At 42.5% G+C, this 14,293-nt stretch overlaps 1 protein-coding gene across 1 annotated transcript in view; it reads left to right on the plus strand.

Moving 5' to 3' along the window:
* The first annotated feature begins 2,908 nt into the window (after positions 1 to 2,908).
* The window catches only part of efna2a (ephrin-A2a), a 79,752-nt gene continuing 68,367 nt past the window's right edge, over positions 2,909 to 14,293 (plus strand). The window contains exon 1 of the mRNA XM_044376045.1: positions 2,909 to 3,991. Coding sequence (XP_044231980.1) covers positions 3,849 to 3,991 — 143 coding nt within the window. The 5' untranslated portion in view covers positions 2,909 to 3,848. The remainder of the gene's footprint in view (positions 3,992 to 14,293) is intronic.

Consider the following 14,293-nt stretch of genomic DNA (forward strand, 5'->3'; position numbering starts at 1 on the left):
TGATGTCTGTATTTGTAGCTGAGAGCAGCTGGATTTGTCATATAATCCCAGCATCATGTGGAGTGTGGTCTTAAGTATAGTGAGTTCGAACTTATTGTGAGTTTCACAGCAACAGCACTTGTTTTTTCTCATGTTATCACTTTACATAAGAAAGCATGCATGAAGGTCATAGTAAAAACAGATCACAGTCTGAAGATACTTTCTGGGCGTCACCAACATGGACATGGAAATTTTAGCAGCATGTTTCAGGATGCCAAAAGAAGGTGGTAACATTACAACGTCTGCCAAGACTTGCAACCAGTCTCATAACATCTTGTGTTCAGGTACCTTTTTTAAACATCTTTGCAGTGTATCCGTGCCAGTCTGGAAACTTCATGGCAAAAACTTGATGCTTTGATGCTGCTTTGATACCACAGACCCTTGTTTACTTGCAGCATCTTTAGTATATTCACTCTGCACCAAGAGCAATTTGGAGCAAAGAGCAGTCTACCCAGAATCCTCTTCGGGATACATTGAAATGCAAAGAGATTGCATAATTGGGTGGAAGGGTAACTCAAAGTAAGATGATCCAAACATAGATTTGAGATGTTTTTTAGGTTATCAAATTCCAGAAGTCACTGGCTCGCAAAATATGGTACTTAATGTAATTTTTAATCTGTCAAGACAGCTTTTGAAATACTGAAACTGGCAAGTACTACAGCATGTGTACAGCAAAGGCAAAACATTTAATTTTCCAAAATCTCTCTGCTCCAAAAGTTATTTGATACCCAAGAAAGAAACCGTACTGTATGTACTATGAGATCTCTCACATCAAAAAAATGTCACTGCACTTGTACTTTTAACTACTTCAGTGTGGTATACATGTAACCGTACTCCGTCCTCCTCTCGATTTGTTTGCCGAATTCAGGCCCTTGGGATGTTCCTGGCGCTGTGTGGACGGGACTAAATGAAACCATGTGGGGTAGTGATCCCACCACATCTGGCAACATTTATTTACATTAGTCCTGCGGTCTCTAATCAAGCAAACACCAAGGCCACACACACATGCAAGCCCTCTGGTGAGTGAATGGAGGGCGGGGGGGGGGGGGGGGGGGGGGGGGGGGGGGGGGGGCAGGATGGCCAAGTGGTTAGAGAGACTGTCCTGTTTATAATTTGTGACATGTTCAATCCCAGGAACAGCCAGTTAGTCTTTGAGAAAGATGCTCAACGTCAGATGTTGGCTCAGTGTGAATGGCTGCTTTGTTAGTCAACAGCTTTAAAATACACATGTTCTCTATTTAACTTTTGTAGCTGCAGATAATGTCTATAATTTATGTCTCTCTTGAGCAATCACAGACCAACCAACTATATATTCCAGGATTAAACTGCCTTTTTAAGGAGGCGTGTAACCACACAATGACTCTGAGGCCCGCATTCATTTAGATTTAGGATCACTTAAGATGCCTTCTTATCTGAATCCACCAAAAACTGTTTAGTCTGCACAGCTTATACGAGATTTAGACTAACTTGCAGTGTGACACAGCAGAGGAGGGGAAAAGCCTGATGCTGAGGTGAAGGATGTCTTTGGTCTATAGTGGCTCCCCTTAAAAAAGCCATCAGGAGACTATCCACCTGTTTACATATGCACGCCTCAGACAGATGTTGAATAATTCATCCACAGAGGCGGACAACATGCAGCTGTATTTGGGTTATGGGGGTGCATCGGTTCCTCTCCCTGTCTGAATTCATGCAGCCCAAATTATAGGCATTACTTTGCAGGCAGAGCAGGGCAAAGCAAAACTAGGACACTTTGCATAGAGGATCCAACCGAGAGGCACAATAAGATGTGAAAGATGGAGCTGCAGAAAAGGTTCAGTTATAATTATAACACGGGGCCTGTTAGGATTGGGGGAACGGTGGGACACGTCAGTCGGTTTGATTTAGGAAAACTGTCTTTTGTAGCAGGGTGGAAGAGTTTGTACACTGCAGACAGTCCTTTATGTGTTATGTGTTGTTCTGTTGAGTCTGTGAATTCTGTTTCTGTCAATACACACGTCACAGTCTGCAGATGTCCCTTTTAAAGAATACAAATGATCATTTTTCCTGAAATTTTCATCTTGTTCATCTTGATCCAGACTGGATTCAGCACAAGAACATAGACACATGTTAGACGAATCATGGAGCATTTTGTGGAAACAATGCAGTTACTATATGTCAAGCCTTTGGGAGTGAGACTAAATGCCTAAGATGGATATGTTTTTGCGTTGTAGTCTGCGCGCACACACTCTTAGGACAGAGGCAGGGGTGGCATCGCTCTGTCAGACAGCTATCTGGAGGTTTATGGCTCACAGGTTTCAGACTCGGTGCCCTTTGGGCCTAATGGACACTGATGGAAAATGACTCCACTGTTCCAGCGATCCATCAGACGCCCTCTTTCTCTCTCTCTGAGCCCATCCATCAGGCTTGGGCTTTCAAACACACTGAACTTTATGGGTGCTTTACATGCCCAGCTGCGATGAAAATAAACCGCCTTCAGTTAAACAGATGGTTTTAGCGATGATTAATAATACGCATTAAAAGTAAACCATCGGAAATGGAGACAACTTGAGTAACAATTTCCAGTTCTCCCTGGGAAATTGATGTATTATCTTAATTTCATCTGTTTGCACTTATATTTATAGACTTCTGTTATATTAAGAGGCTAAGTTAACTTTCTAAAATAAAACAAACGTTATCAGTTTACTCTATACATCCCTGGCTGGGCAGCATATAGCCAGGGCGCAGTGAGTCAGCCAGCACCGAGTCCCCAGAGGGAGCGCGGCACGGCACGGCTACAGACCCCGCCCGCGCAGAAAGAAAGAAAGAAAGAGAGAGAGACCAAGAGGGGGGAGGGGGGGTTTACTTACACCGAATCAGGGTGCCGGTGAGTGTTGTTGTTGCCGCCATAGGTGGAGGTTGCATGGGAGCATGTTCGGATTAAAGCTGTGATCATCAACGGCTCCCCTGGCTGCGCCGGTCAGCGTGACGCACAGAAGTGAAGGCGCACCGCCGCGACCGGAGTCACATTGGATTAGAGCCAGTGACAGCGGAGGGATCACCAAGTTGAGATGCTGCGAGAGCCCGTGGTTGTGTGAGAAAGGATGCTCTCGTTTCGCAGTTCTCATGGTGTGATAAGTTTGAACAGAAAATAACGGGAGAGGAGCGCGTTCGTCTTTTTTTTGGATGTTTTTCCTTGAACTGCTTTAAGAGAAAAAGGTGAAGCGTGTGCAGTTTTAGGCTTTTGGTCAGCCTGTGAATAGATTTTCGTTGTGAGAGCAGCGGAACAAAGCATACGCCAGGCTGAATGCCCAACACAGATAAACAAATATGACGGCCGATGTCATGTCTGCTTTTGCGCAATGATATCGCTGATAAAATTACAAACCTCGGATGAATTCTGGAGTCTAGATAACTATTTTTTTGGGAGAAAGAGAGGATCTAATCCCGTTTGGCGCATCTATCTCCCCGGCTGCGCGTAATGGGAGAAAAGTTTCGGACCTTGCAGAGGAGACGCACTCGCAGCATCCCGCCGACGACGCGCTTGTAAATATCATGTGAATCCCGCTGTTCTGTCCGCGGCCGACCAAGTTTGAAAGTGAATTTCAGCCATTCAGTATGACTTGAAACACCCTTTGGGTTATCGGAACTCGCACCAAGCCAGTTAACGATCCATGAACCGCCGATCCGATTTGTCCAAAGACGCGCAGACGGACATTAATGATCTAGAGAGGATTTCTGCAGCAGCAGCAGCAGCAGCAGCGCAGTGACAGCCTGATCCCACTTAGAAAGAGAGAGAGAAAGAGAGAGAGAGAGAGAGAGAGTCCCCCTGGATGTCTATGATGTTGTACCAGCTCGGGCAAAGGTGTGTGATGGAGGTGGTGGTGCTGACCATACTGTCCTGGGTGTCCGTGTGGGCAGAGGAGAAGATCATATTTGACAGACACGCTGTCTACTGGAACAGCTCCAACCCCAAGTGAGTTTTTGTAGGAGTTATTCCTAAAGGTGTATGTGTGTGTGTGTGTGTGTGTGTGTGTGTTTGAAACACTGTTTGTTGTCTACCTCCCTGACGTGTAAGGCTCTTAAAATAATTATAAATATTCCCAGCATGCAGCTGAACCTTGATATCTAAAAGGAACACTTCTTCTTTTCTGGCACATCTGTCTGACCACATCAGTCTTTTTTAACATTTTATCCCATCTGTCCCTGTTTCAGCAGTACGTTGGCCAAATATTTTAATATTGATGTTTTATTTACAATGAGAAAGAACACACACAAACACACATAGGGGGAAGTGGAAGTGTGTGTATGCATGTGCAGGCACACTGAATATTTTGTTCTGTGGCACAGGGAGCTCCTTTTGTCTTAGACAATGAGGGCATCCTGCCTTCTCCTCTCATCAATGTCTAGAGATTTACTCCCTCTCTCTCTCTCTCAACCCCCTCTCTCTCTCACACACACACACTCACTCTCTCAAAGCCTTTACCTTTCTTTCTGCCACTTTCAGCGACTTGTGCCAGTAAACACAAGCGCACATTAATTATCTCTCAATTGCAAGCACTTGTGCAAAAACCACATCCATAAATAAACAAACACACATGTGCACAAAGCTGCACACACGTACACACACATTAACAGACACACACACGCACACACACACACACTTGTCTTTAGCCAGGCCTCTCTCATTGATATGGGGCAGAGCACACTGGGTCCGTCTGTCTAATGGTTTGTGACAACCTGGCCAGCCTCCTCCTCTCTCTCTTTCTCACCACTTCCTCTTCTTCTCCCTCTCTCTCTCACTCTCTCTCTCTTCCTTTTGGCCTCCCTCTCTCTCCCAGGTAGATAAATAAACAGTGAAAGTGCTCCCTCTCGCTTGCTCACAGCTGAATTAGTCCAAACTAACGGCACTGTCTCTCTCTCTGCATCAACCAACCCCACACACACACACACACACAGACACACACACGCTGAGCTAACAGGCCTGTCCCTGACTGCATCACTTTTCCACAGAAGGCTTCTCAAATATTTAACAGGCAAAGGGGAACATTTTCTCCCTTTCTCGCCGCCTCTCTCTCTCTCTCTGTCTCTCTCTCTCTCTCTTTCTGTCTTACTTTTCGTCTCTCTGTGCTCCTTCTTCCTCAACACACACACACACACAAACACCTACACACTGCAAACGTCACAGGGTAAATTTAAGCTGTATGGACGGTTGCTGGGGGCGCTGTTATTCCGTCAGGGTCGTACGGAGAAGTTGAAGCAGAAAAGGGGGCACATCAAAAATGCATTGCTACTAAAGCAATGAATCTAGGCTCTGGAGCCCTGGCGAGGTTGGTTCCCCCTGTTAGACCCTGGCACTGTCATTGCTCATGCTGCGCCCTTTTCCGCACACACACACAATTCAGTCCCGCTGTACTTGTGAGGACCATCCACTGACAGCATTCAATCCTCAACTTTAATATGAAGATAATTCTCTTTTTAAACTTTGAGGATTACGACTAGTTCCGGAGACACTAGGCCACTGGCAAAGAGACGAGAGCTCAGACACTAAAATCAAGGCGGTTCGTGAAATATTTAAAGGATGATTCCAGTTTATTACAACTTGGGTCTTATTTTTCTAGCTTTGGCTTTCATTCCTGTTGGGCATAATAAGACTGTATTCACCATGTCAGTGGTGGCTGAGATCTGAGAATGCATCTCTAAAAAGAAGTGCAATGAGGCAAGAAATCAGACATTTTGACAGGTATTATTACCCAAATTGTCCGTCGTAAACATACATCACGGTGTATAGACTACCATGCTCGGTGTAGTTGTGCGCACAGTTTTGCTTCGCAGCGAGAGATTATATCTGACATTTTGTGCACTCACTTGTGGTTTAACCTCCTAATTAAATGGTTTAGATAATCTGTCTGAACATTTTAGATTGTTTATAACCTGTCTGATCGTCTAACTGCTCGTTTCCTGCCCCGTCTGACTCGTAGAGACGGCGTTGGCTTCCCAGATCTCAGCAATATCGTTGGTGAGAACAATTTAATGCGTGCAGTGAGTTGGCATATTCAAGATATATTTATTGTGTTTACAACATTACAATATTTTCATGTTTACATATTTTTTTTAGCAGTTTATAACAGTCACATTCATCTCAGTGTAACTAGATGTCAACATGTCTGAGAGAAAGTGAGATATGAGTCTCCATCCAGCTCGCTGTTTAAGATAAGCGCAATCCAAATACCATAATTAAGCCATAATTAACTTAGCATGAAGTCGAACTATGGTAAGTTGAGTGGTGTTAGCTAGTATTCCCCAGGTGAAATTTAGTAAGAAAAAAAAGGTAGAATGTAAATTTAACTTTCTCACTTCTCTTTTCCGTGCAGTCTCATGTCCTACATGACACATTTAGTGTAGGGTAATATCTGACAGATGAAGTATAATCCCTGCACAAATATTTCTAAAAACATCTCACTTCTCAACTGTTAATACACTGGATGGTGATTTAGTCACCGAGAACTGATGAGTGGCTCAGACACTAAATGCAGGAATAATGTATCATGTCCAAACAGCAGCTATTGTCTGAGGCACGGAAATGGTACAAACAGCTGGTAAAACGAACAGCTGTGCGTCTTAATTGATCACACAACACCGACCACACAGCTTGTATCGAGCTATCAGGATGTGTTGACTCTTGTGTTCATCAAAAGTTTGCTCCCACCAAAACAACATAAGAAGGGTGTTCTCTACAAGGTCACAAGTAGTGACTTTGAATTTGTTGAATTGATAATCACACTGGGTTTTTTTTTTTTTTTTTTTTTTAGAACTAGCATACATTTTCTTTTTCCAAAGAAGGGGATGTAGGAAAGTGCATGAAGTGACAAGTCATAACATAGTGGAGAACTTTTCTGAAATACTGCCAAAAAATGTGGCTGATGTAGCCAGCACTAATGTCCTTTCTTTTGTTATGACTTTTTCTTTACACAGCTAAAGCATGAAGCACCTTTTGGTATCTTATCATTTAACAATGGACTCGATTTATCATTGGATCCATTTTACAAATTGTAACCCTAAACTTTAGGATGTGACGAGTGACCTCTGTGACTAATTTGCCTTAAAGCCGGCATATTAGCTTTATAAAGATGTGTCGTACTTGCTGCCAGGTATCATACACACACCCTCTCACCAGTAGAGTTTTGTTAAAGGGTTCATCTCAGTTAGAAAACAAATATTTTTCTACATGGCTCTTGACACATATAGTCATGAAGATAGTTTAGATGTTATGTGCTGAGATTTTGAATATAATGGTGGTGCAGTGCTCAATGCATTGAAAAAATTACATTAAAAAGTTCCCATAGCAACTTGTCTTTCCAACAGTGATGCCCCAGTTACTTCAAATAAGTTGTCCCCATGTACACTTTTTTTTTCCAAATTTAATTTTCCAATGTTTTGAGCAGCTGAAATGAAATTCTATTTAGCCCCATTTTATTGGCGGGGTGGTAGAAGGTTCAAAAGCAGATATCTCAAAATCACATAAAACTGAAACTATCTGTGTTTTTTTTTTCTGTTGCTATGGACACTGTTGCCCCATATTTCCCAATACTGATGATGTTTCAATTGCTTCCATTAATGTTTGTCTACTTCCTCTCTGTCTACCACATTCTTGCTTGCTCTATTTTTCTCTCGTCTGCTTTTCTGGGATTCATCAACCTCTTGTTTGGTTTTTTTTTTTACCCGCTAATGAATTGTGCTGCCAATATGTTGGCCAGGTCTGTTTAGGAGCTCCTTGATCTCAGTGAGACTAACCCGCATAAGTAAATAAAATGAGTTAAACAAACGCTCCTATTTAGGAGAGGAAGCATAGTACAAATTGGCCCAACCCTTTATATCAAGGTCTCTGGCTCTCAGCAGGCCTATTTCTTTCAAGGTCTTGCTGGATAATAGAAAATGTATCAGATAATCCAATTCAAACAGCTCCAGCCACTTTTGGTCACGGCGGGGGAGCGGCACTCACACACTCTTGGAGTGTTGTCCATCCTCCTGTTGTGATGAGATATGTGATGCTGCACAGTAACAAAGTACCATAATGCACATTATCACAACAATACTGCAACATTAGGACAGGATCTGGAAATCTGCCAGACCCACATAAAGGGATTTATGTCACATAGGAGGAACACACACATGCGTACACGTATGCACGTCTACACCAGCGGCAGCTATATTTAGGTCACAAACTCACACACATGTACACACACAATCAACTACAACCAGAATGGCTGTCCATTGAATACAAGGTTAGGCAGCCTCCGTTTTTCTATTTACTGGCCTGTCATTGCGCACAGACACACACACTCACACATCACAAAAACACATGCACACACACACACACTGAGCCCCCTTCTGGCTCCCAGGCCCATATTATAAAGCTTGCAGGTGAGGGGGCTTTGTTCACCCCGAGCAGCTAATGTGCTCAGAGCAATGGGCTCTCCTACACACACACACACACACACACATACACACATACACACACACACACACACACATACACTGGCTCAATGGTCCAGAAGGAGCACCTTATCTAATCCCATGGTTTATCCTTCAAAAGACTTTCTTTTCCTTTTCTTCTTTGTTCCTCCTCTCTCTTCATCTCTGTGTCTTTGAGGAACTCCGTGTCAGTGAGAAGCACTGATGGTTGACGACACACTCATTCTATGGGACAGAATCTATCTCCTTGGAGACACACATCCAAACACACTTGCACCCACACAGTCTTTGAGGAAGAAGTGTCTTATGCGCAGAGCACCCACACACTCACACATACATATACTAGTGCACGCAGAAAGTTTCATATTGCACGCACCACACACAAGCATCCACACGCACACGTAACAGACACGCTGTCCGTACACACAATCAGCACGCCACACATAAACCCACACACTGTCTTGTCGTTGTGTCCCCTGTGGCGCCCAGTGATATGTGTAGTCACTAGCACTTCCTCAGCCCTACCACACACATACACACAGACAGACACACACACACACATAGATTTGCATCCAATTTACATGTAGACTTGTAGTCACCCCCTCTCGGTTACTGACAGTTTGTCAGACTCAAACCTGCCCTGGGTTAAATCCATCTTCCCACTGCCGCCACCACCAACACCACCCACTCCACCACTCCACCTCTCCTTCTCTCCATCTTTCTTCCTCACTGTCTCTCTGTCTTTGTGTCTTTCTATCAAGCTCTCATCTTCCACTCTCTCTTATCTCCTCTCTCTCTTGTATCACGACTCCTCGCACACCCTCCCTCCCCCCCTCTCTTGTCCCGTTGGGATATGGTTAGAATGTTTTTTCTTGCACAGGACCCTACACTGTCCACACTGCCTCGGGCAACATTTCTTTCTATACATACACACAAAGCTGCACTACATCAGGTTACATATCTTTGCTATGACCTACATGATTGGATCATGTATGTATTTGTTTCAGATGTCAGCGCTGCTATGGTTCATGTAGGTAGCCTCGAGTTATCTGTGGAATCCAGAGCCCCTCACATCAAGCTAAAAGTGATACTTCAAGTAATTAAAGTCAGGGCTCCTACCTCGCAAATTATTTCTCCCTTGTCAGCAGGAGACACAGTTACATAACAAGATCTAGTGTAGCTGATCTTAGTCATCAGCAGATTTAGTACAGTGATTGGCAGGAGGAGGTCATCTAAATATTCAGGGGAATTAAGGCGAAAGAGTTTTGCAGCTGATATAAAGTAAACTAGTCATTTCAGGTAGTTTTGGTATGAAAGTCAAAGACTTGTTCGACAAAACCTTATATTGTGTTCAATAAAGAAAACATAATTCTGTATTTCAACTATCTCAGCTGAGAGAGAGAGAGGAAACATACAGTGTAATTGTATGGATTTTCTAAAGAAGGGCTAATACACATCAAAATTGTGCCATGTATGATTAAACACTTACTACCTCCTGACTCAGATTGAAGAAGTCACCCAAAAAAGCATTAATACTGGTACCTTTTGCAAAGTCTCAAGAATAATGTGAACAGGTTTTTTCAAAATGTATTGTTAATAGTTTTGTGTTTTATCGAATGAAGGAAAAATATCAGAAATGCTCCTTTTTGTCTCAGCTGGTTGGTGGACATGTCAGAGATTTGTTTGATTGACAGTAGCTGGCAGGTTATGGGTGTTACTGTCAAGCAGGTAGCTCTGGGTTTGAAAAGTGGATTCAACGCACGGCCTTAAACCTGCATTCTCTCTAACAGCTAGCAGGGAGCGACTCCACCGGCTCCAAAAAGAAGTTGTGTTTGTATAGTAGTCTATGAGAAAACAACCCTACTTCTCACTTGATTTATTACCTCAGTAAACACTTTCCTAATGAGTTTATGGTCTCAATCGCTAGTATCAAGTCTTCTTCGATACAGCATGATGTTCATTTAGTACATTATGGCCCCATTTAGAGTAAAATAATCGATAAAGAAGGGTGTACCACAGCCCCATGCTCTCATCCAAATATGGTCACTTCTCATCGCTTCTGGCTCCAAAAGATGGCCACTGTCAAAATGCCAAACTTGAGGCTTTAAAATGGGAGTCCACAAGCCAATGGGTGACGTCATGGTGGCTAAGTCCATTATTTTTATACAGTCTATGGTTACACCTTACAGGACAGAGACAAGTAAGCAAACTGCAGCTAGAAGTCATGGATGGATTTTGAAGAGCAAACTAGCATGTAACAGGTCTAAGGTGGCATTTTCAGGTATGTTAACATGCTGTTTAATGTGCTGTGGCTGAGCAGGCAATTAGCTACCTAGCCTGCTAATTGACGTTAGAGGTGCACTTTTCTAGGTGTTTCTTTGGTGGTTCTTTCAACAAGCTAAGGTGCAGGACAAGACGTGTGTTCATGTTTGTAAGTTAGATAAAGAGACGTTTGCAGGAAAGCTAACGTGGCTCTCGTTTTGTGTAGCAGGATGCTATCAGGCTCAGTGTGACCATCTGCTCTGCTTGAAATTTAATTTCAATTGGATTATGTAGCTTCAAGGGCCACAATGGAAAGAAGTTCTAGACTTGAATGCTGGAGCAATTAGTTAGTTAAATGACAGTTTTGATAATTAATTAATGTTGGAGTCCTTTATCGAGCAAAAATGTCAAACATTGATCAGCTCCAGCTTCTCAAAAATGTGAGGATTTGATGTTTCTCTATATTTTAAATCATTGTAAATTGAAAATGGCTAGACTGTTTTTAACAGCAGACATTTTGACTTGTCAAACAAAGGTGTAGCTATTAATATTAATGATGTCTTAATTACATTTAGGTGTTCTAGAGCCAGGCTCACTGTGCATGCTGACTTGCAGGCACAGCATCGTTAATGTGATTAATTACACCTGTGCTTCTCCTGCTGTGACAAGCCAAAATGTTTGCTTTGAAAAGCCGTATTTTAAGTCATCAGCTTGGGTTCTCAGTAAGAGTGATGTGCATTTTATTACTATTTTCTGTCATTTTGTAGACCAAACAATTACTTAAGTAATGGAAAAAGTAAACAACTGATTAATTAATCATAAAAATAATAATTAGTTTTAGACTCCGTGTTACCCTTGACAAACTAGCTGAGACATAAATATTGCTTTGTATTATCAACCACCCTAAAATAAACTCAACTAAATGGTAGTTTGCTAATGAACATTAATGGACTGACGCTCACAGGAAGTTAGGGAGCCTCTACCAAGAAACTGTCAATCATAAACATTCAAATGTTGTCACAGCCACGTCTTCTTATTCATGGTATCTTGGATCTTGTATCTTGTATTTTAAAAACAGAATTTGTATTTTCAAAAGCACATCTAAAAAAGATTAATTGTATATGGCATATATAGAGAAAAATCATGCCCAGTAAGCTGATAATATATATATTTTATTTGTAACTTTTGGATTTTTTTTTCTCTTCTATTTCTACCATGTACGACACTTGATCTTCCATTGAGCACCTCTTCTTGACAAGCTGATAGCAACCCAGGGCTCCTGCACTAATTTGCACTGCCAGTCATGTGTCACACCGTCTACTGTCAGTGCGTCTAACAATTAGAACAGAAAATCAATGTCAGAAAAATCTCCAGCCACAGGATTTCATTTTACTGTTGCAACAATATCTTCCCTTCACTTTAGGATTAAAGATTTTACTTTTCCTGTTATGAAGGTATGAAGGTAGTGGCTTAGAATCATAATCCTTGTCTTAGAAATGATTTATTTTCATGGTAACACCCCTCCCCCCCAAAAAAAAACTTCCCCCAGAGCACATGAGACCGACTTCTCCCATGTATTTTTCACAAAAAGGTGCCCTTTTTCAGATTTTCAATCCTGCCCCAGAGTGTCTATGCATGCTGCAAAATATCACCATCATTTGATCTGCCCATAGGAGCGTAATGATTTGTTTAGTATGTCAGCAGCATGGCTGTGTATTTCTAATGCAATATGAAATGTTGACTTATCTTCCCCCCACGTTTGATTGTTCATGCAGAGGAGCAGGTTGAAAGAGCGAGTAAAGATATTACGCTGCAGTACTGCTGCTTCTGTTGCTACCTTCCACTAATGAGGTTTGTTGATGATAATGACTATGGCAGTGATGGCAATGATGATGTAAGCACTCCGAAACAACCTGGGGAGATCCCAGGAGTTGTTGTTTTTAATGAAGACAGAGAGAGAAACAGTTCGAGCCAGGAGATAGAGAGAGTCAGTGAGCCGGGGGGTTTTAAGAAGAGACGGAGAGGCCAACAGACAGGATGAAAGAATGAAAGCATGAATAAGAGAGGACAAAATAGGGAGATACAAGCCTAGAATATGAAAGATGCCAGACTGCACCCAATACATAGTGAACAATGTGCATTGTCATTCCTGTTCCATCCGTGTTTCTGCTCCCCTCTAATACTTTTCCTCAGGTCCTGGCTGGTTGTGCTGATTGTGTTAGCCGAGCGAAAGAATCGGACCGTTTCAGTTCTGTCTGCATGATCCTCTGATGGGACCTCGGCCGCTCACTCTTCATATAGACCAGCTGGAGACTGATAATAATACATACTGTGCAACTGTGTCTGGCTATGCCTCAGACTGGCCCTGAGAGACAAAAAACGTGAAAGGGAAATAGAGAGATCTACTTGAAGGATTAGGGACACTCAGAGCATGAATATGAAGAAGGACAAAAAGTTGAGTGTATAACAAAGAGAAAACTACTTGAATTTTTCAAAATGTTCCTTTCAGAGAAGAAACAAGATGAGTGTAGAGAGAGTTTGTGAAGTAGGAAGAAGAATCAAAGCAAAGGTGGAGAGATGCAGAGGAAAGAGAAATTAGGTGGAAAAAGAGAGGAAAAGTGGTAGAAATTGAGGGTGATGAGAAAGATGGAGGAAGAGGAACATTACTTCTGGAGGTATGATTTAGGCAGACATACAGCAGTGTGGTTGTAGAGAAAGCAGCTATAAGCACATGGTCGGATGGTCCCAGCAGGTGAATGTCGAGGGGCTGGTTTTACAGGGGGAAACACTGGTTTTCAGCATGGAGCCTCGCCTGGTGTTAAAGATGCCCTCTGACGCACACAGCTTTTAGAATGAGAAAGTTGGCATTTAAAATGGAGGAAGAGAAGATGTGCTTTAAAGATGAGGAGGATGAGGTGAAGGCTGGATTTTAGTCATGCGAATGCTGCCCCTCCCCGTTTTCCACTTGGCATCATCCAAGGTAAGACCGAACTCAGTGACCCCGGTAACTTTCACACTGATAATCACCTTTTTTTTTTTTTACAAAACAATTTGGCAACCAAGTTTGTGCTAAAAAAATGTTTGGGTCATGTATTTATGAACAACAGGGTTATTTTCTCCTTGTCAGACTGCACAATAGCGACACGAGATTCGTGGCTCGAATTTGTATGCATGTGTTTCGCGTACACTCACAGAACGCGTGCGTGTGCTGGTGCAATAATGAAAACCGGTTTTTCATCTTCATCCAAAAAAAATCCCCAGTAGATTTTCAAACAGTAGGAGTGGAGAGTCAAACAAAAGAAAGAGCGAGTGAATCATTTGCATTGTAATCCATCGGACAAGGCAGGGAGAAATCATCTAATTCCAAGCCAGCTATGGACGCCCCGCTACCTTGGTTTGATCCAGAATGGGGGCACTATAAACAAACCCCTCATTTTACACTATGCTAATGGGACATAATAAGGCAGAACCAACAGATGTTGCAGTGCTCTCATCATTTTGTCACTACTTAATTCTGCTTGGTTCTGAGGCTGCCTAATAA

This window comes from Thunnus albacares, chromosome 15, assembly GCF_914725855.1.
Source record: "Thunnus albacares chromosome 15, fThuAlb1.1, whole genome shotgun sequence".
NCBI classification, from domain to species: Eukaryota; Metazoa; Chordata; class Actinopteri; order Scombriformes; family Scombridae; genus Thunnus; species Thunnus albacares.